Source organism: Anolis sagrei, chromosome 5, assembly GCF_037176765.1.
Source record: "Anolis sagrei isolate rAnoSag1 chromosome 5, rAnoSag1.mat, whole genome shotgun sequence".
Taxonomy (NCBI): domain Eukaryota; kingdom Metazoa; phylum Chordata; class Lepidosauria; order Squamata; family Dactyloidae; genus Anolis; species Anolis sagrei.
In genome coordinates this window covers 171,956,872-171,980,771 of record NC_090025.1, presented here as the reverse complement: position 1 = coordinate 171,980,771, position 23,900 = coordinate 171,956,872, and the positions used below count along the sequence as shown (strand labels likewise).

At 38.6% G+C, this 23,900-nt stretch overlaps 1 protein-coding gene across 2 annotated transcripts in view; it reads left to right on the top strand.

The window, feature by feature from the left end:
• The window catches only part of TBXAS1 (thromboxane A synthase 1), a 337,775-nt gene that overhangs the window by 243,640 nt on the left and 70,235 nt on the right, over positions 1-23,900 (top strand). For both annotated transcript variants that reach the window (XM_060776865.2, XM_060776866.2), the window contains exon 10: positions 12,065-12,379. In XM_060776865.2, the coding sequence (XP_060632848.2) occupies positions 12,065-12,379 (315 nt within the window). The remainder of the gene's footprint in view (positions 1-12,064; positions 12,380-23,900) is intronic.

Genomic DNA, 23,900 nt, shown 5'->3' with positions numbered 1-23,900 from the left:
GGGGCCCATGAATTGGTTTTTCCCACGACTTCCTTTTTCAGGCTTATTTCACTTTTTGCCTACTGTGTAGCATGCTTGAAGCTTTATCCCTTACAGCAGGCAGGGGTAAGAGGAAGCTTAGAGAATCAAGAAAATAACATGAAAGACCATGGTTGCCAGCTTCCATCCTCTTCATCAGACAGGCAAAAGACATTTGTTTGGCCTACTACCTTAAATATTTAAGATCCTCTGAGGTTCAGAGACGAAAGATCTTTATCCTCCTGCTATGTTTGATTCAAGGAATAATGTATGTACTGTTCTATTCTTCCTGCAATGCATTCTGTTGAAAAACATGACATTTGTGTTTAAAACCAATCAATTAAAGGACAAACACTTCAGGTTTGTCAGAAAGGCAATTACTATCAAGAGACAGCCTACAGTTTTAATCAAAATAGAAATGTAACTTTTGCTCTTCAATGATGATAATAATAATAATAATAATAATAATAATAATAATTTTTCATGTCAGGAGTTATTTGAGAAACTACAAGTCGCGTCTGGTGTGAGATAATTGGCCATCTACAAGGATGTTGCCCAGGGGACGCCCAGGTGTTTTGATGTTTTACCATCCTTCTGGGAGGCTTCTCTCATGCCCCTAATAGCAAAAACCTATAGGGAGATGAGGTGATTAGCAGAACCTGACAGGCTAAACTCAATTCCAGTATTTAGATAAGATTTAATGTATCTAAGCGGGGATGTAAGTAGAGGAATATTAGTCTTCCTTCTTTCCATATGGCAGAGTGCATAGATGGGTTTGGGTTGTTGGGGTTTTTTTTGCAACTTTTTAAAGGCGAGGAGACAGGGGACAGTTTTTAGTTCTGAGAAGGTCCCCTCACTCATTCCCACCAGCCGTGCTTGAGACGGGGGTAGGATGGGGGTGGGACCGAGAACAGGGCCTCCACCACAGATCACAACACTCAAACCAGTTTGTATACGAAGATGTGGTTCTGCAAATAGTCTGGGCCTGAACCATTTAGGTCTTTATAGGTAATGACCAGCACCTTTTAATTAGCCCGGAAGCAGATTGGCAGCCAGTTGAGCTGCCGCAACATGGGAGTTGTCCTCTCACGATAAGGCACTCCAGTTAGCAGGGCCGTATCCAGAAAAAAATGGGGGGGGGGTTGAAAATTTTGGGGGAGGGGTGACAATTTGGGGGGGGGGTGAAACCTGCCTCCTAGCTCACGCTGAAGCAAAGAGCACAGCAGGGAGCAGAGCAGCCTTCAATAGCCTGCAGCTTCGCCCCTGTCAACCACCTCCACCAAGTCTGACCTCCTTAATGAGAGCATTCAACACCCCCCCCCCCCCCACACACACACTTGGTTGCTTCACTACATCAGCTATTGCTGCAAGTATTGACAGTGTGAATAAATTGTCAATATTTGCTTGAGATAGTGCTTGCATTTCTGGAGGGACTCTTCATTTTTTGCGTCTCATAAACTTAGCATGGGAATTTGGTTAACCAGTTAAAATTCATGAGTAAACAGGGTTTTTTTTAACCTGAAAAGATTCGGGGGGGGGGGTTGATCCCCTACCCCCTCCCCCCCCCCCCCCCCCGCTACAGGCCTGCCAGTTAGTAACCTGACCACTGATCTCTGAACTAGGTGCAGCTTCTGAACTATCTTCAAAGGCAACATTGCAGTAGTCCAAACAGGAAGTAACCAGGGTGTGGGCAACCATGACCAGATTTGGCAACTCAAGGTATGAGCACAACTGGCGCTCAAGTTTTAGTTATGCAAAGGCGCTCCTGGTCACCACCGACACCTATGGTTCCAGGGTCAGCGATGAGTCCAGGGTCACCCCCAGAATGCGGACCTATCAAGCCTTCTCTGATATCTTAATGCATACAGTAATATCTATAAGTCTGCTCCAAACGCCTTTTTACAATGTTCTACTGGATATCCACATACTTGGGAATAATGCTCATTGAATTCTATAAGATTTAGGCCTGAATTATATAAGAATGTGGTATTAGAGTAGGGTTTATTTTTTATCTAAAATATCTAAACTTTTACATGAGGATATATAGCAGTACAACTCTGAGGGTGTCACAATTGCCCAATAAGTCAACTGTTCTGGAGAAGAAAGTGTCTTTAATCCTCCTATTCTCCCTATCTGTACCTTCACCAATGCTACTATTACACTAAAAATGAAAATGGTGTGTATTTGTTTTTGTTGTTGTTTTTTCTTTAAGGGCTAAGAACAGCTTTATCTGACTGTGATTTCAATTAGGAAAAATATATGTGTTGAGAGCAGAACTTAGAAAAACTACTGCTTAAAACACAGCTCGCAGAATCCCCCAGCTAGTGCAATATGCCATCTAAAGTAGAACTTGTACCCAGTGTTTGTAGATACACACATATGCTGCATCTTTCTGGGATAGGTCAGAAGGTTTGGTGGATTAAGGAGCTGAGGAAATGAATGAGATCTGTGGGCAGGGATGCCCCCCAAACAGAGTTATTTCCAGGGTTGGACACAGCTGTGTTATCCCTTCTGGGCATGTGGGTGCTCCTACTATAATGTCTTATGGGCAGATGAGAAGTTGGGTCACTCCATTATCCAGCTGTTTGTATTTGCAAACAAAGCAACTTCAGTGCCAAGACAATTCACAGAATAGCCTGCCTTAGAATACACAGTATTGAAAGGAGGCATGGCCTGAAGTTTAATAAACTTGAAGCCTAGGGAGTAAATTCCAGAGCTGAGAAAGTGCTGCCCTCAGACTTTGATGTGTACAAATCTAGAGCCTGTCAACTCAAGCCCTAGATGGTTACAGTATCTTCAGTTGAAAGAAATTAGAGATTCAATGATAGAAAGAGTTAGGGTGAATGCAGATTTACCCTTTGAATACATATTTTTTGTTGTGGGATTGGGTTATAAAGCGAGTTTTCTTCAAAGCTTATGTCCCTCTATAAATACAAACATATAGACTCTGGAACAAATAGTGATATCCTGTTCCTTTCCCATTCTCCACTCAAGCATCCAAAAGCAATGTAAATCTCTATGGGTTTTTCCAATTTCTTTCACTAGTCACCCTGATATCTCTATCAAGCTCAATAGACTATTTACCATTCACACCTATCCTCATGAGATAGATCACCCTTGGTAAAAATGGATGACGGGAGCTGTAGTCCAAAAACATCTGGTGTGTTGATTCAACTGAGAAGGTAATCACTTGCTTCAGGCCGCACAGCTAGTTTCACAAATGAATCTGTATTTTATTTATTAGTTACATTTATATCCTGTTGTTCCTCCAGTAAGTTCATGGTGACCTACATTGCTCCTCCCTGCCTTTTAATCTTAGAACAACCCTGTGATGTAAATCAGGCTGAGAGAATCTGATTAACCCAAGTCACCTACTGAATTTCATGGTTGAGTGGGACTATAACCTGGTTTTTTTCAAGTCCCAGTCCAACAATAATGACACTGCCTTTTTTCTGAATCAGAAACTTTTGGAAAGGCATGACCTTTTAGAGATCATAATCTTTTGGAAAACCAGAAAGCTGTGAGAGGAAGCCACAGGGAGGAGGGAGCAAGCTTGTTTTTTGCTTCCTTGCAGACTAGGATGCGGAACAATGGCTTCAAACTACAAGAGAGGAGATTCCATCTAAACACAAGGAAGAACTTCCTGACTGTGAGAGCCATTCAGCAGTGGAACTCTCTGCCCCAGAGTGTGGTGGAGGCTCCTTCTTTGGAAGCTTTTAAACAGAGGCTGAATGGCCATCTGTCAATAACCTTTTCTAAAGTATAATTTTCCTGAGAAGAGTTAAATACTCATTTGAGTTAATATTCTCTTTAGTGGTAAATATCCACAAGTATTCACGCAAGGCAAATTAGGTTTCTCAGTTGTTAGACTGATATATCTGGTTATCTCTCTGAACTGTTAGAAACAAAGATATGCCAATGCACAAAATATATAGCGGATCTTCAGAAGTATTATTTCAGTTGCCCAAAAACATCTACATGCTCAAAAAATATATTGCTTTTAAATCATGCTCTCAAGAGACCAAAAATAGGTAGTCTTTGTTAAAAGTATTAGTTGATTTACTTACAAACTTCATGTATTCCGCATACAGGTACATGCATTATTGGTTGAGAGTTCAAACAGTAAGGTCTCTAAAGCATTCTGTTTCAGCCTCTTCTTTGTTGCATACAGACTAACACTCTCTTCAGTCTAATACATTACTGGATATTGACTCAATATAGACTGACAGCAGACTGCAGGATACTGACACTACTGACTTCTAAACTGTACTGTACTGCTTCTGATGCAAAGTTGACTTGCATCAGAAGTGGAGTCTCAGTCTGAATAGTCCCAGATAAAGTCACATGGTCTGTAGTCCCTCCCAACAACATAGAGTTAAGGGAAAACTGCAAACCGCTCTGAGTCACCTGAGGGCTGAGCAGGACGGCATACAAATATAGTAAATAAATAAATAAATATACATACAGTTATATATATAACAACTAGTCTAGGATATTTGTAGAAGGTTGCTATTTCCAACAAAAACAACCTAATCACATAAGTTGTATTCAGATCAAAATTGGACATCTTTAATTTGCCCAGTGATAGCAATATGGAAAACACTGTAGTTCCCATTCAATTCAATGGGACATAAATATGTTTAGGTAAATATAGGGTTGTACTCTGGTTGATTGCAGTTAAAGAATAAAGAAAATCTTCTAACTGAATAATTCAGTCTATTGGTGTGGATTCTCACACATTTTAAGTATAGTTCTCATTAATCAAAATGTGAACATTTCTGCTGACATTGTAACTAGAACTGAACATTCATGCCTAGAATTTGGAAGTTTCATTTGTTAAACGAGCATTCAGTACTTTCAATTAAATATCGATATCAGAATTCAGTTTCTAGAAAGAACTTGAGATGGACAATGACCTTGGAGAGCAGAATTGTATTACATGACATGCTTGGGTTTCAGAGTCCTGTATTTTATTGGCTGTGAAGTTTAGAAACTGATATTCAAAGAAAGATTCTTAATGCACTTGAATGTGTGTTGCTCCATATGGTTAGGATTCGTTCTTTTAATGTGTAACACAAAGTTTGCTATTCTCATTAAGAATTGCTTCTTGGAATGATCAGGCAAAGTTTAAAAATACTAATGAGCAGGAAAGGCATGGCCCAAAACATCCATATCTCAAACTATTATGGAAGATGTTCGCCTTAAACCTATAGGAGGGACTCCTACCTACAGCACAGGAAAGTGCTAGCCTTTTATCCTCTTATGAAACTGTGTTGGGCAGGAACCTTACACATATAATAATCATGATAGCAGCACCAATTGGCTTTTGTTATAGAGGCTTCATTGTGCAAAAAGGGAAAGGAAAGAATATATACTCTCTAATGAGTCCCCATCTTGCCAACATGTCTCTCCATTTACTGCTGGTGTAGCATTTTTCTGCAACTCAATTATTCTGCAGCTGAGAAAAGTTGGAAGTGCAAGTATCTTTTTATGTTAAGGAAAATTTGGGGATACGTGGAGACAAATGCCAAATATGAATCCTATTTGTCTGTTTATCTAGCTCTTTTCCTGCTTCTTGGCAGGGGGTTGGACTGGAAGGCCCACGAGATATCTTCCAACTCTATGATTCTATGATTCTGTGACCCAGAATACATATGTATTCCTCCAAAAATGGTATACATGCAAGTTGTCAATTTTATCTTCAAATGTGCTAGTCTGAAAGGCAGTGGAATGTCCTCGATAAAACTGACAATATTGAACTGACTTTGTGCATTTTTATGCATATAGTGTACAAGAGCAGGTGAACATAGCATTGAACAAAATATGCAGAATAATCACAGAATGTCTTAAACCTACACCTGTTGATAAACTCTACAAGCTAGCTGGTATTGTCCCCTCCGATGCACAACGGGAAGTTTCTGCTAACTGTGAGAGAAATAAGGTTGAACACTGTGAAAGCCATCCACTGCACGGCTATCAGTCTCCTCTCAGTAGACTTAAATCAAGGAAAAGCTTCATGAGAACCACCACTCCTCTTAACGTTCCCCCAGCAACAGCAAGAGTATCTCTCTGGGCAGCTAAGCCAGGAAATCCCAACTGGATGGCCCCCATGAGGGTCTTCCTCCAGGGGCAAACCAAGAATGGGCAACTTGGAAGTCCCTGAACAGACTCAGAAGCGGAGTGGGCAGATCAAAAGACAACCTGGCAAAATGGCACTACCTAAAGGAATCCCACACCTTGTGTTACTGTGGAGCAGAACAGACAACTCCACATCTGTATGCTTGTCCACTATGCCCTGCCTCACTTACAGAGGAAGAATTATTGCCCGTTTTTGGTCAAAATATATTTAGCCGCTTATCAGTTTTATAGTAATTTATGGAATGCTTTTGATATGAGGTAAATAAATACATTTTTATGCCTGGCAGTAACCTCTCTCTTCTGTCATTTATCTTATGCTGATGTTTCAGCCTTTCTCCCCGTGCATCACAGTGCCTCTTAGATTTTAGAATAACTTTGTGGACTTTCCCAACTTAACAGTACTTCTTCCTCAGCCACCGCACAAGCGTAGCTCCAGTCAGGGAACTAGATTTGTTTTGAGGGTATCTTGTGAAGATATTGCACATAAGTAGGATTTCAGATGCTGAGTTGGGGTGTATAGTCTACAAGGGCAAGACTGGGACTGGTCCAACAGGCAGGAGAGAAGTCCGAAGACACATTGTTTTTAAAAAATATATATATTGTGCATAATTGAGTTACTTGCAGTATAATACAAATAGTTACTGAAAAAAGGAGGGAGGAAAGGAGGAGGTATATAAAGTGCACTAATGAGAAACATAAAAACACACAAAAAACAAAAAGAAAGAAGAAAAAATAGGAAAAGGGGGGGAAGGTTAAGGGAGTATTGTAACTTCCAATCTTCTTCATTGTGGTAAAAAATATTGTCCTTTTTGTTTATGATTTCTTATTTTCATCTTCCCCTTTCCATTCATCTATTCGGTGAATCAATTGTTTCTTTACTTTTTTTCCCTTTCTTTGCCTTTATAATTATTTTCCTCATTTCTCGTTTCAAATATTCTTTGACAAGTAGCCAATGCATTTGCTTTTAAGGTTTTCCTTGGTGTTGTGATAAGAGTTGAGTTAACCCATCCATATTCATAATCTCCATTATTTTTATTATCAATTGTTCTATTGGCAGATACTGTTGAGGAAACAGGTTGAGGTTTAAAAACCCATAGGTTATGTTACCAGGGGCTTGCTGCTATGTAACTTTTCCAAGGAAGCCAAGATTAGACAATTCTCTATTTTAGACACAGGCTGAAACATGCCTGGTACCTTTTGTTGTCTTTTACCTGTGCTCATAGCCATCTTGTATGGCTTCAACCAGTTTTAATCCCATATTTTAACCAATTTAAACTTTTGCTAATTTCATCCAACAGTGTATTACGTCAGTTGGTTGTTGTTAATATTGTTAACCTTGTATATTTTGTACACTTACGGAGCAATAGGGGTCTACGGACCACAATAAAATATTGTTGTTGTTTTATACAGAAGAAACATGTCTGAGGGTAAGTTTATAGACAGTGCCAGCTGGTGGTTTCCATGTCAACATGACAAAGGGTCACTCTTCATGAACTGTTTTTTTTTCAACTCTTGGAGTTATAGCAGTGATTTTTTTAAGTAACATTTGCCAAAAGACATCTTACAGGGGGCTTCTCATCAAATCTGGTCCACTATCGCCCTTATCTTTAGGAAGATTGGCAGGAGTATATCCCCTTGTTCTATGGTATCTAGTACAGCCCATTGGGCTTTCTAAAGGCATGAAAACATTAAGCCTATGTATTAAACCAGGAAGGAAGAGAGTTCTATTTTTTTCATAATTACATACAAAAAAAATGTAGGTCTGCCTTCCTCCTTCCATTGACACACTTTCCAATTCTTTGGAGATTTTTTTCAGAGACATCAGACAGCCTCAGAACAAACCATTAAAGCCAGTTTCAGAGAGACATTAGTGAACTTAAGCCATTGGAATCAATGGAAATTCAGCACATCACTAAAAATGCTTACATCCAATTGATTTCATTCATTTTGTCTAGATGGTACCCTAAGGCTAAACTCAAGTTGTAGGTTTAGAGAGTATGATATTGTTTCCCAGGGTGTACACACTCATTTCTTTTGTCCCGCTGTCATTTCTGCTTAAGCAGGTTTTACATGTTTTTGAAGATTGGATGAAAGTGCACACATGACTAGCAGGCTTTTCTCATGATACCTCTCTGGGAGTAAAAAGCAGTTCTCTGTTTCCATTCTTTAAAAGGACTTCCAGTAGCATCCACTGAAAAGCCCAGTCCTGTGAAGCTGAAACATTTGGGTAATTAGTTATTTTAGGAAGCAGTCATACACATAAAATAGCCAACAACAAGTCTAAGAATGTAATTAAATTTGACACTATACTTCTGTGGGTATATATTTTTTTTTCTTTTCTCTTGAGAAGGCATGGGGAAATTAAGGAATTATTATATTTTCTTTTTGAATTCATGTTTAGTAAGTATTCTATCCATCAAATAACGTCAACTGAAAAATAAAAAGGGGATACATATCTACCACCACGCTACAACAACATAAACAACAGACAAAAAACAAATGTTAACACACTAGTGGGTAAAGACAAAAGAGAAAGAGAAGAGAAGGAGGAGAGAAAAGGAAAAAGAAAAATTAGAAACTGGGCTTTCTGCTTTGCTTTTAAAGAATTTAGAAAGTAAATTCTTAAAATTTATATAATCTACCACTTCTTTTATATTTTATATATTCTTCAATTCTTTAATTGTGAAATAGAGTTCATTTTCAAACCCAAAAATGTATTTTTACTCTCTCTCAAAAATATAAGAAATGGCTTCCAGTGTTCTATATAATTATCATTTGTGTTTTCTTTGGTCAATATAGTTAGTCTGTGCATTTCCCCAATATCAATGTTTTTTTATCCAACCATTTACTGAGATGGTTTCCATGTTCTTCCATAATTGTACATAAGAGCATTCTATCTGCTGTCACTATATAGATTACTCTTTTGGCATTGGGTACTAGCCATGCAGGAATACACAATCAAAGCACTCCCAAGAGATGGCCATCCAGCCTCTGTTTAAAAACCTATAAACAAGGAGACTCCGCCATACTCCAAAACAGCACATTCCACTTACAGACAACTCTTGCCAATGTTCTTCCTCATGTTTAGGTGAAGTCTAATTCATCTAATTGTAGCTTTTTGTTCAATCGACTCTGAGAAGTCAAGCTTACCAGGTTTGGAAACTGTGCTTTCAAATTTACTTATTACTCTGGCTTATTGTGAGCCTAGGGGCCATTGTTTCTGTGTCTGACCTTAATGGGAAATGGATTAAACAGAGACTTGAGGCTTTTTGCTGAGAAGGGAGGAGAAAGGACTTTGTGCACAGAGTGTTGGTTTTTGCAAATTGTGGTACAGGTTTTATAAGGGACCTAAGTGGTTTGTGGACTCGTAAAAAATAAAAGTAATTTGACAAACACCATTCAGAATGTGTTGTTGAAGGCTTTAATGGCCAGAATCGCTGGGTTGCTGTGAATTTTCCGGGCTGTATGACCATGTTCCAGACGCATTCTCTCCTGGCGTTTCGCCCACATCTTTGGAAGGCATCCTCAGGCAGATCTCACAATCTCTGAGGATTCCTGTCATAGATGTGGGTGAAACATCAGGAGAGAATGCTTCTGGAACATGGCCATACAGCCTGGAAAACTCACAGCAACTCAACCATTCAGAATCTTAACATCTCAGTATTTCTTTGGTATTGACAGAATATTGTCTAGCACAGGACAATAGTGATATGTCATTGTTCTTCCTACCTCTATGGAATATGACTGTTGAGAGGTAGTATAGTCCAGTTTAGAATGTATGTATGTATGTATATATATATATATATATATATATATATATATATATATATATTTAAGGTCTTGGGAATGCCAAGCCCAATTAATTCCCAACAGTTTAGCTTTAAACTCACAACTGGTCGTGTTGACCCCCAAGTCACAGTGGGTGTGCTATTCTTTTAGCTAGGTCATAGAACTTAGATATCTACAAAGCCAAAGAGCAGCATGCAAACTATTTCTGGTCTTTTGTTTGTCACCGTTCCCATGTCAATGATCTGATAAAGTCCTCTGACATACATAATGAATGGTTCTATTCCCCCTCTTATCTCATTTGCCCTTCCTTTTCCCTCCACATCCCACTCCAGTTTATTTTCCATCATGACCCCAAAAGCGTAATTTCAACCCTTGATCTTTAAACAAGAGAGTAATAATGCATATTAAATTATTTTAAATAATTGTTCCTGGTTTGCTTTTAGTTTCCAGGGTGTCATATTTTGAAATCCAACTCTGCAACCATGTTGGAATTTCCTCTTACTTGCTGGCAGATTACCCTAGTGTTTGACAAATTGAGACTAAATGTAATGCCATAGTCCAATTGCAAAATGGGCTACATTTCCAAACCCGTTTTCATGCAGTAATGTGAAGTAGGCTCACGTTGAACGTTGTTGCTTTCAAGGATTAATATTCTGTACTTTGAGAATGCTACAGTGCTATAACTGGATTGTGCTGTAGTTCGTGGCAGAAATATGAGGTGACAGCTTTGAAACAAGCATAAATTTCAGGCAACATTTGGAACATTTGAAATAACAACAAAGATTTCAGGAGTCATTGAACTAATTCCATATGTGCTTTATTTAAGGTTTATGTTTGTCCTTCTTGGACATGGCAAACCACTTGCAAAAGGAAGATATTGCCAAAAGTAGTTTTGAACGGCAAGGCCAGTTCTAACATTCAGCAGATTGTGATGGCTGCTTTGTGTGTCAGATACAGGTGCAGAGTGACGTGTTAAATGCTGTCCCTTTTGCAGTGTTTAAATAAAGAGTCAGTTATCAATCTTTTTGGCTTCTAAAGATGAAGCTGGAGAGGGATATTATTGGATATTTCTCTCAAGATGTAAAATTACTTTGGCTGATTTTGAATGAATTCTGTCAAGTTACTTGGGTTTTTTTATATTCTTTCCCCAAATTTCTCTGAAATATCTTCTGTCAAAGGCCATTGCCTGGAGCATATGTGAAAGAACCAGGATTAAACAGCAACCAACTACTTCTTTTTAAAATATAATCATAGGCAGGAGACTCTCAGGTCTAACTGGATGTCCCTGTGTCTTCAACCCTTTATCCTTTCAGGGCCATTCTAGAAACCAATATGCAATATTCAGGTTGGATCTAGAATCAGTAAGTTTGTCATTCTTCCAGTACACTTCTACAACATTCTACAACTTCTACAATATCTACTTTTTATGTCTTGTTTCCAGGGTTTTTAGAAGATCTTATAAATAGTTTTCAGTTCTCTTTTGAATGAGTGGGTATTTAGACAGGTCATGCAGAAAGCACCCTTGTTGCCTCTGTATCGGGCGTATCTCTGAACTGAGCTGCTTTTCAAAACATTTAGTTTTGAAGTAGAAAAAAAATACAACTTTGCCTGTATAATTAAGGCCGGAGTAGAAATATTCATTAACTTAAAAAATAAGTCCAAACAAGGCTTTTGCTTTGCATAGAAATTAGAAAACATATTTGTATGCCTGTTTCTGAGGGCTTTTAAACACTATACAGCAGGCATGGGCAAACTTGGGCCCTACAGGTGTTTTGGACCTCAACTCCCACAATTCCTAACAGCCTACTGGCTGTTCAGAATTGTGGGAATTGAAGTCCAAAACATCTGGAGGGCCCAAGTTGCCCATGCCTGCTATACAGTCATAGTGCTGCAATTCCATTTAACTGCCATGGTTCCATCTCATGGAAACCTGGGATTTGCAGTTCAGGGACGGGGATATTTCAAGCCAGAAAGCTGCAAACTGAAAGTCCTAGGAGTACATAGAATATTTCCTTGGAAGATAAAGTGGAACTATACTATGAAGGTGTTGTATCAAAGGGCCAAGTTTGATATAGGTATGCATTTGTGCACTCACTTTCTTCACCATGCTTTTTTACAGAGACGCAGGGACTTCCTCCAACTGATGCTTGATGCCCGAAGTTCTGGTGATGATGTCACCGTGGAACATTTTGACTTAGTCAACCAGGCTGATTTTGGTGTTAAGAGAAGTGAGACAGCTGCCAGCCAAAGCCTACCTAAGAAACAGCAGAAACGACTGAGTGAGGAGGAGATAGCTGGCCAGGCTTCCTTATTCTTGGTTGCTGGCTATGAAACTACTAATAGCATGCTCTCCTTTGCCACTTACCTGTTAGCCACCAACCCCAGCTGCCAGGAAAAGCTCCTTCAAGAGACAGATGAGTTCTTTTCTAAACATGTAAGTAAACAATTTGTTCCCTTTTGTACTTTTACATAAAACTGGAGTCGGGGAAAGAATCCTTAGCAAGAGAGAGTTAAATTTCCTGAACAATTTTAGCCAAGACAAAGTATGCACCTTGTTATACTTCGTATCCTTAAATGCAAAACTTCAGATCAAAAGCAAACACTGCCAAAAGCCATTTCTCAGATCTAGCCAGTATATTGCTCTTTCTGTGAAATTTGACTTAAAAAGAAATTATGTAGCCAGTAGTCGTAGGCCCCAAATTTGTCCCATTCGTTTCATTCATGTTTCCATTTCGTTCCATCCATTCGGATGACACGAAATGGAAAGGCCCCTCCTGAAACAAAAATGCAATCAATATGAAAGGCAGATGGGGGGGCTGGCATTGCCTGCTGTGAAGTGCCAAGTAAGGAGTGCTCATTACTTGGCACTCAGCTGCAATCCCTGCCAGGCCCAGGTATGTAGTCCCAAAGCCTGCACCCATAGTCCCAAAGCACCCGGGCATATGGGTGCAAGCTTTGGGCCTATGCACCCGGGCCTACATCCAAGTGCCGAGTGAGGATGAAAACAGATCGGAGGCCCCACTGAAAGCCAGGACATGAAACGGATCAAGGTAAGTCCCAAATGCACATGACTAGTAAGGTAAGTCCCGAACACCTTCTCGGTGGTGGCCCCTCAGCTCTGGAAGGCCCTTCCTAACAAGATTAGATCTGCCCCCTCCTTTATGACCTTCTGGAAAAAGCTCAAACTCTGGTTATGGGATCAAGCATTCACAGAATAGATGGTTTTAACAGACATTTAAGTTGATGACAATGGGTTGAATATGGTTTTAATGGACGGTTTGAACTGACGACTATGGACTGATTTGGAGGATGACATGAAATGGTGAATTGTTTTAATGTATTTATAACTTTTTAATGTATATTAAATGTATTTTATGCTGTGTATTGTTTGGCACTGAATGGCTTTTGCTGGTAGCCATCCTGAGTCCCTCTTTGGAGGCGAGAAGGATGGGATAGAAATGCTGTTAATAAAATAAATAATAATAAATATATAGTAACCAATGACTTGGTATAGCAACAGCAGAGGGACTCCAAATGGCCAGCTACTGGTCAAAGGACATTTAATATAATGCCAAGTTTTTAAACTTTGTGTTTTCTCAAACACATCACAACTGTACCCTTGGTTCGCTCCTGAAACAATAAATAAATAACTTGACCTACTCCTTGAGCCTAACACAAACCAATGCAACTGCTTCCTGCAGGACCTTATGATGATTCTGTTCAATAATCTCAGCCTTTATTCAGAGTTACTTTTGCATCCCCTCTGCTTGCAATACTTCAATGTAAGATGCTTGAAATTTAGTCAAGGAATTTAGTTATATATAGCATAACATTTGCTTGTCAGTTTAGAATTATCTCAGGTCCTGAGGTTTCTGGGCCAAAATGTGGGATTGGGCCCTGGTTATATCATTAAGTCCTATGCATCAAGTGCCAACTACCATTGCACACAGCTTGTCATTCAGATACACAGAAATACCATATTTTGCATTTTAAAATCAAGACAGAAATCTTAGTTAATGGGATTGTTCCCAGATTAAGGTAAAATGAAGAGAAAGATATAATTCCTTCTCACTTTGTTAGACAGAAAATATAAAGAACATTTAATCCAGCCTTCTTGTCTCTAGCAGAAGATAGATTTAAAAACAATGTAAAGACCTATCTCTTCCGGCAGGCCTACCCAGCTAGCCTTTAAGCATGAATTTTAAATGTGTGTCTTGTGTTTAATCTCTGTTTTGTGTATTTCAATATGTATTTTGTAGAAATATGCTTTAATAGTAGCTTTTATAGAAATACATTTTAATATGTGGATTTGCAGTATTTTTACAGTGTTCATGTGTTTTAATTATTCTGTAACCCACTTTGAGCCACAAGGAGAGGCTGGTAAGAAATAAAATTGTTGTTATTGTTATTGTTATTATTAATAGATGCAGAGCAGAGTGGAGGGTGAGCCCTGATGTCATAACAACTGAAAGGAAAGGAGGAAGCTAACTAAGCAAATATATAAAACTTCCTGGAGAGTTTTTGCAAGTTATAGCAGGAAATTAATTAAGTCTTGCAACATATGGCAAGTAACTGCTGTACTGGCTGATCTGGAAATTTATATATAGCTTTTCCTGGAGGTGAAATCGCCCAAACTAGAGAATTTGCATTCTTGTTTTCTACCTGGAGATGACCCGTGAAAACCTGAGATGCTGGGCCATGCCATGAGATCCAACAACTCCTATATGCTAGCTTGTGCAAGGAGCATGCGACTCCCCTGATGTGTCAGCTCCACAGGCTGCTGGTCTGCTACCGAGCTTAATTCAAAGTGCTGGCTTTTGTCTTTAAAGTCCTAAATGGTTCCAGCCCAGTTTACCTGTCCAAACGTATCTCCCTTGGAGGCTAAGATCATCAGGAGAGGCCCTGCTCTCAGTCCAGCCCTCCTCACAAGCACAACTGGTGGGGACAAGAGACAGGGCCTTCTCAGTGTTGGCCCCACATCTATGGATCTTCCTCCCCAGTGAAATTAGATCAGCCCCCTCCCTCCTGTCCTTCAGAAAAAAATCTAAAAACGTGGCTCTAGGTCAGGCTTTTGGTCAATAATGGGAGCAGTGCAATAAGAGACTATAAATTAATTTAACAATGACCCGGCCTGACCCCCAGAATAGGACCTGGATTATTTGATTTTAATTGTTGTTTTAATGTTATGTTTTAATTGGTTTGTCTTAATATTTTTGCTTATTCATTGATGTTTATGTATATGTGGCATTAAATTGTTGCCTTTGTAAGACCACCTTGAGTCCCCTTCAGGGTTGAGAAAGGTGGGATACAAGTATGATAAATAAATAAATTGTCCTTTCTCAGATATGCTATCCTTCCCAAGCTTCAAGTTTGTATTCAGGTGCTATAGCCAATTTGACATTCAAGATCTTAATATTATTGTATCAAGGAATGTGGAAATGAAGGCAGATAAGTATCAGTCTGAAATACTTGGCATCAGTTTGTGTAAGTGTTTTGTGTTCTCTAACCATTGTTTGCTTTCCCTGTTGACCCGGTGTGTCAGAGTGTTTCAGAGTAGTGGAGAGGCATTTAAACCCAATACGTCTAGTCTCAGAAATATAAGAAGAATGTATAAGAAGTGTTAGAACTCAAAGAAATAAAAATATTAAGAGTAATGTTTATATTATTCAGTAATCCTGATATTTGTCATTGCTCAGATGTTCTCAGGTGAAATCTGATACTGCATGCTTGCATTTCTGTTGATTACCCCCCCCCCCCCATGAGAAGTCTGTATGTATTAGAATATATATATTTATTAGACAGCATCCTTAGGGATGTGTTGTTGAAGGTTTTCATGGCCAGAATCACTGGGTTGCTGTAAGTTTTTTGGGCTGTGTATAGCCATGGTCCAGAAGCATTCTCTCCTGACGTTTCACCTGCATCTATGGCTGGCAACCTCAAAAGTTGTGAAGTCTGTTGGAAATTAAGAAAATGGGGTTTATATATCTGTAGAATGTCCAGGGTGGGAGAAAGAACTCTTGTCTGTTGGAGGTAGATGTGAATGTTTCAATTGGCCACCTTGATTAGCATTTAATGAGCTAGCAGTTTTCAAGGTCTGCCTTCTTACTCCCTGGGGGTATCCTTTATTGAGTGGTGATTAGCTGTCCCTGATTGTTTCTTGGATGGAGCTCCCTTGTCTTTATTTACTGTTATGATTTTAGAGTTTTTCAAAACTGGTAGCCAGATTTTGTTCATTTTCATTGTGTGTGTTTTTTTCCTTTCTGTTGAAATTGTACACATGCTTGTGGATGTCAATGGCTTCTCTATGTAGTCTGATATGGTAGTTGTTAGAGTGGCCCAGCATTTTGTGTTTTCAAATAAGATGCTGTGTCCAGGTTGGTTCATCAGGTGCTCTGCTATGGCTGACTTCTCTGGTTGAAGTAGTCTGCAGATAAGAGTTCTTTCTCCCACCCTGGAACACTGGAGCTGGTGTTTGGGTGGCATAGAAGGCCATGGAGGAAGGAAAAGGAGAAAAACATTCCATACATATCTACAGATGTGCACTAGCATAATACTGGATGTATATATACCACTGATTTCTGGGATCAGGGATAGCTAAAGAAGCCTAGTTTTTGAGCCCTTTTTTAGGCTGAAAAAGCCCCTTCGGCTTATATTCAAGTCAGGGTTATTTCTTATTTTACTCTGTTATTATTATTATTTTCATTACATTTATTCTTTTACTCTATTATTTTTATTACATTTATTATTTTACTTTATTATTGTTATTATATTTAGTATTTTACTCTATTATTGTTATTATTAAATTTATTATTTTACTTTATTATTACTGTTAGTATTACATTTCCATTATTTTACTCTATTATTATTGTTATTATTATTATTATTATTATTATTATTATTATTATTATTATAAACAACAAGATTAGTACTTCAAACAAGATCACTATGCTGACAGTTCTATTGGATCACACGTCAGACTCTTCCCAAGTGTTTAGGACTGTGTGATGTATTGGCGAATAATGCATGCAGATCCCAGTAGGATAGCCTTTTGCACCTGACAGGTGGTAATTTTGTCTTTAGGCGCTGCACCCAGTGTGCTGATCACCAGTGGGACCACCTTTATTGGCTTGTGCCAGAGTCTTTGCAATTCGATCTTTAAATCCTCATATTGTGTCAATTTTTCCAGTTGTTTCTCTTCAATCCTGGGATTGCAACATTGACAATCCATACTTTGTTTTTTAACACAGTCATGGGGTCAGGAGTATTGTGCTCCAAAACCCTGTCAATCTGTATTATTATTATTATTATTATTACATTTATTATTTTATTCTCTATTATTATTGGAAGGATACGTATGCATGTTTACACTGAAGAAGGTTAGAATAATGATTTAATCAGAGTTGGGCAGTCTTATCTTAAATTTCAGTTATATGTAAATATTCAAAAACATTTAACCTACTGATGCCTCAGTTAATGTAATTTATTGGCATCTATTTTTAATTTGAAACTTAACAGTAACTGCTGCATTTTCCACCCTCAGCTTATATTCAAATCAATCCGTTTTCCCAGTTTTTTGTGGTAAAATTAGGTGCCTCAGGTTATATTTGGGTCAGCTTATACTTGGATATATATGGTACTTTGCTATCCTGTTAACCAAGCCTGGGGATTTTTTTTTTGTGATATATCGGTATTTCACTCAGAAAGTGCAAGTCACATTTTTCTTAGCCACAAGTTTTGTGATGTAACTGTGAAAATAGAATGGTAACAATAATGTACCAAATTTGGACTCGTGGAAAAGAGCTGAGCTTTGCATGCTTTAATCCATTTAAATTGGTAGAATAATCACCTGTTTTCCTTGTATATTAAGAGCCTTAGAGAAAGCTCTCTCTGCTCTGTACAGTTTTCTTATAACCGTGAAAGGCAAAGGTATTCATTTTGGTGCACCAAATCACCTTATCAAATACGTTTATGTTTTATGTTGTTTTCTTGCAACGATTCCCCATAGTGGAAGAAACTGCTAGAGAAAATGGAAGTGATAGTTGCAGAGACACTGCTGTCAAGGAACTACCCACAACAATTTGCATGTATTTGATGCCTTTCATGTAGTCTCTCAAGACGCTTGACGCGCTCAGAAGTTGGCAAAGGCAGAGGCTAAGCTTTGCTAAGCAAACATGCTGACAGAGAAGCCTTGCATTTGTCAAGAGAGGCCGCGATGTAAATAGATTTTGGAGGAAGAATTCCACAGGTGAAAGATTCTGTTGCACATCCAATATAACCACACAGGCAGATTGAAAGGAAAGCAAGGGTAGCCAATGAAAATCATTTTGCTGTCGATGTTGTCAGGAGGGGAAATTCTATCAAGCCACTTTGATTTCTTTATTTGTGAAAAGAAATTACACTTCAGTGCCACTGGTGCCAGTGAGTCATTTTGTGACTTGGAAACAAAGGAATGCTTTTCATAGCATAAACAAATTTTGATCTCCACTTCCTAGTAAGATCAGTAGTTACTAGCATTTAAATATTTGCCTGTATCACTCAGAAGGTTTGCATTTCAAGGACAAAGCCTGCTGGTAGAAAAAAAATACACATTTCTTTAATCTCCCTCTTGTCCTATTGGAGGTAGAGAAGTCTATTCTGTCTGTCGAGATGAAAAATGGAGTCTCAAAGATGGATTTTGACTGCCAGATATTTTTATTGTCACCTTCATTTCACCCTGCACAGTTGCACACCTGCCACAGTACTTGTTCTTTCCTTTTTTTGAATGCTGTGTTCAAGGAAGTGCATGCGCATTATCAAAGCTATTGAGTCTGGGGAGAGTATCGCTAAAGCTTGAAAGCATATTTGTAGGTAGACTCTGAACATGCTCACTCAGAATTGCATCCCACTACACTCAATAGGCTGAAGTCATAAATAAATATAAAGGCACCTACGTTTCTGTATGTTTTTTTTGTTGCAGAAGTATATCTCAGTGGGACTCAGTAAGTCTATGCATAGAATTACAGCACATTTTCTTAAATGATAGTATATTTAGTTCTCTCAGATTTCAGTGTGGAAATGTGATGTTTTCAGCTATACTTCATATTTTTTCTTCTATACTTCTTTACACTGTCCTTCTTGTGGATCTTTTCCTCCCACAATTATTTTCCCTCATCCCAGATTTATCTGGAAGTAAGGGCTTTGCAAATGAAAGTACTAAATACAGGCTAGAAATAGAGATATGAATATCCTAGGCTTGCCTCCTGATTCCTCTCTTGTGGTTAAGGAAGATTAAGGATATCTGTTATTTAGTAGCTAAAATTAGCACTGCAGGCTACAAACAATTGACTAACCATTTAAAACACAAAATAACCTTCAGAAAGACACCACTAGGGTCATAAGAGTAAGCTCCCCAAATTTCAGATGCTATGGGGTACATCTACATTGTAGAATTAGTGCAGTTTGACTTCATTTTAACTACAGTGGCAAATGTTTCTAAAAAGGTATCTCCTGCTGGCCCCGCCCTGTAGCTTCTTCAGGAGGAGCGGCACGGCACCATTCTTTGCTGCCAAATGTCAAAGATGCACTTCCACAGCAGCAAATTATAGGATTGGTCTAAGATAGAACTTTGAGTTTGTTTCTTACTGGTACAATCCTTTTGGAATAGTATTATTCAACAACAATAACATTTTATGTCCTGGTGCGGCTTGGAGTTAGAGAGAGATGATGCGTTTTGTTGGCTTGGCAAAGGCTCCAGAGAGGCCCAACAGTTTGTTGTTGTTGTTGTTGTTGTTGTTGTTGTTGTTGTTGTTACTACTACTACTACTAGGCAGTAACAGTCAAATGATTGATTATTATTAATTGAAATTAAGAAGGCTGAGAGTACAGAGAAAAATATAAACAACAGAGAGAACTTGTTTGCAAAAGAATGAAAATGTATTGATGGTATGTTTCAGTAGCTAGGTAGGTAATTACTGAGAATGAGGCTTTGCTATTCTCTAGAATTATTATTAATAATAATAATAATTACTTTTTCAAAGTAATTTCTGAAGGAGAGGAGAGAGGAGAAAATATATAAGGAGAAGAGAGAAGGTAAGAAACTAAAGGGTGACTCGAAGCTCAGAACCACCCTAAAGAAAAGCACACCCACCCAAGAGATGCTTTTTTTCCTCCCAAGTCTCCAAATGCATGCACCCACCCACCTGCATTTTCCAACTCCCAGTTCAACTAAATTTTTAAAAATCAAGAAATAAAGAAATAAATCAAAAATATTCAATTATAGAAGTTAAGAAAAAGCTAAAGCAGAACTGTGAGTGAGTGGCAAGGCATGGCGTGGCGTGGCGTGGCGTGGCGTGGCATGGCATGGCATGGCATGGCATGGCATGGCAAGGGAAGGGAAGGGAAGGGAAGGGATGGCAATTCAAGGCAACTGGATAGACTGAAGTAGCACCTCTTAGAGCCAGGACACAACCGAGCGCATTGGAGGCGCTTGCTCCATTAAATAGACACAGCTTGCATAAGACACATTGCAGCATTTTTCTACTCTGATTGGCCCAACAGGCAGGGCTCACAGAGCAATCCCATGTGAACACACAACAGCCTCTCAGTGCACTGCATGCTTCCAAATAAAAAAGAAGCCGCCCCAGGCAGCCCCGTGAGCTGTTTTTGGCGGAAAAAATATGACTGCTGAGCCCTTGCAGTTACGGCCATCCGAAGCAACCAAAGAAGCCAAAGAAGCCAAACGCAAACTGTAAAAACTGATCTGTGTACAAGTCTACTTGGTACTACTTGGAAGAGAAAGCTAAAAAGTTTGTAAAACTACAGCCTCCAGGATACCATGACATTGAGCCATGCATTAAAAGTGGTGTCAAACTTCATTAATTCTACAACATAGGTGCACCCTAGATTTCATTTTCTTGGAACTATAATAGTGACAGATTCAGTAACATACATGTTCTTATTTATTTATTTATTTATTTATTTATGGAAGTTGACTTTGCAGGGTTTAGAAATCCCTTAGTCCCCATCCCTGTCCCGGTGTTCTGCCTGTTTCTTCACTCATCATCTTCTTCTTCTCCTAATGCACTTTGATACTACTTTAACTGCCATGGCTCAATACAGTGGAAACATGGCAATTATAGTTTTACAAGGTTTTTAACCACCTCTGCCAAAGAATGCTGGAGCCTTACCAAACCACAACTCCCATGATTCCATAACATTGAGTCATGGCAGTTCAAGTGGTGTATTAATTCTCTAGTGCAGATGCACCTAAAAATAGTGTTGCAGCTACAAATTGGGTTTTGATTAAGGACAATTAAACAGTCAATTTAAACGTCAAAATAATCCCAAATCACACACCCCTAAGGGTCCCCTTACCACATACACTAGATTTCAAGTCTCTGAGTTTCAGTCTTATTTATTTATTTAGTTAGTTAGTTATTTACCATATTTATATACCGCCTTTCTCAGCCCGAAGGTGACTCAAGGTGGTTTACAGTCAGCACAATTTGATGCAGTCTTGGAGCTGTGATGAAGAAAGTAGGATACTTGAACATACATCCTCTCTAAGAAGGAGAATGAGACTTTATTTATATTCTGCCCTATCTCTCTGAGGGGAATTTATCTTTATAAATTGTTTATTTTATTGAACTATTTATTTATTGAACTTATGTCACACTTTTCTTCCAGCAAATGACACTCAAAACAGCTGAGAATTGCAAAATCAATTAAAAAAATACAATCAAAATATTAAGAATATGGTTCGGACCTCTCTTTTTTTTTAGGGAAAGAAGTGGTTGCATGTGTAAATAACACCAATAAAAAGTACAAAATCAAAGCCCAATCATGCACACAGCAAGCTGGTTTAGTTGCCAAAGGCCTATATGAACAAAAGACTCTTTACTTACCAATGTCAGTACCATATCTCTCATATTTTAATATTATCACATTAAAATCTGGAATAAACACTGGAATTTTGAAAACATGTAGGAGAAGGTAGATGCTCAGTTTAATTATTGGTTGGTTTGGGTTTCCACTTAAAAGAAGGTCCCTTGTGTCCTCCCAAAGCCTAATTAATCATCAGATTCCTTGGGGATGGAGAAGGCTCTTTGGCTATGGTCATGCAATCTGTTTTACGTATCACCATCAATCCCTTTTATTTTGAGATGTCACCTTCATAGACACGGAGGAAAGACAGAGCAAGAAATCATACTGCAATGTAATTCTTTCCCTGGCATATGTATTTGTCAGAGAAATTGGTGTCTTCTTTTGGAGAAAAATCTTAAAAGATTCAAACAGTAGAAGAAAATATGAGTCAGGACCCCCCCCCCCCCCCCCCCACACACACACACACTTAGTGTCTGTGTGTATGGCAGACTCCCTTAAAGACAGTGAATGAGAATTCATGCATCAATAAGGAAAGAAAGAGTGCTCCATAACCTCAAAAACCAACTCCTAAATTATACACAGTCTACTTACAAGGTCTGAATGCTGATGAGTAGGGAGAGCTTGTCTAATTTATTAAAAAATATTAAATCCCTAGGAGCCATCGGTGATGGAATTAAACTCCTATTTAATGCTGCCGTAGCTTTAAAAAATGATCCGAATTGTTATGAGTGTTAGGTCAGAATGGAATTTTTCCTCCAGGTATGTACATAAATTAGGGCAGCGTTAATGGAAATCAACCACTCCATTTATTTGTCAATAATTGTGCAAAGTGAACGCTGAATGACCAAAGTCCAAAAATTTGCATGTGATGGTTATGTAAAGCCAAACCTTTAGCAAAATGAACTTCTTTTGACCCTCGCTTTCTTTTTCATGCCACGCCATCTTCCCTGGCTGATGATACTTATATATTTAAACTGTAAGAGAGATTATGTGCATGTAATGATTTTATTCATTCAGGAACACTGAATAGGAGGAAGCATTTGTAATGTGTGTTTAATCTAAAACAGAACTAGGAATTCACTGCCCTTCAGATGTTGTTAAATACCAGTATCTAGAATTTTTGCCAGCATGAACAGTGATGTCATGACCAGCTGAGAGTTGGGCTCAGAAATTAATTATGGTCCAGTAAAGTATTGGCTATGTTATTTTCATTTGGAAGCACTGATACCTGTTTATTCATGTCTCAGACCCACAAGGGCTGTGACTGAACCATTTAGGGGTTGAATGGAATTGGTGAGTGGATTAGTGGATTTTCAAACTGCACTTGTAGAACTGCACTCTCACTACACAGTTTGTGAAATAAAAGACTTTAAAGATATATTCATACAATTATCTACTAATCTATGATAGCCATAGCAGAAAAGATTGAACCTATGTGCTAAGTGGGAACAGAACCTAATGTAACCTTATGAAAATTAATGGCTTAAATCTATGTTGCATAATTTTATGAATATTGCAGAAGTGGCTCTTAGTGAATTGTGAATTCTTGCAGGCTGTGGCGTAATGTAAAATAAACCACATGTAGTTCACATATTTGGTCAGCCCACACACTGCCTTGCCAGAGAAAGAAAAATATGCCATGCAGGTAAACAGTAAAGAACAAGTAGTTTACTCTTCTTAGTTCAGAACAACATATCATCAGTTTTATCAACTCACATAATGCCCTTTTTATGAGAGGTTTAAAATAGTCTTTCTTTGTCCATTTGGATAAACTCTTTCAGCAGCTCATGCAGCAAGAGTACACTCCAAACTGTCTCTCTCTGCTTCTCTCTTCTTCTTCTTCTCTCTCTCTGTGCATGTGCATAGCTTAAGCCTGAACAAAAATGTAACAGTATCCAAAAGTCCCAGGCTCAGCCATCACCCTGGGCATTGCCCGACCAATCAGCTTCATGCATCTTATTTCGCAGTTGACACACACACACTCACTGATTCCCTGCATGCTCCAACACAGGCGTCCCATTCATTATAGGACACCAGCAGGAAAACTCCAGTGTGCACCAGGTACTTTTATTGTACATTGGGTTCTTCTAATG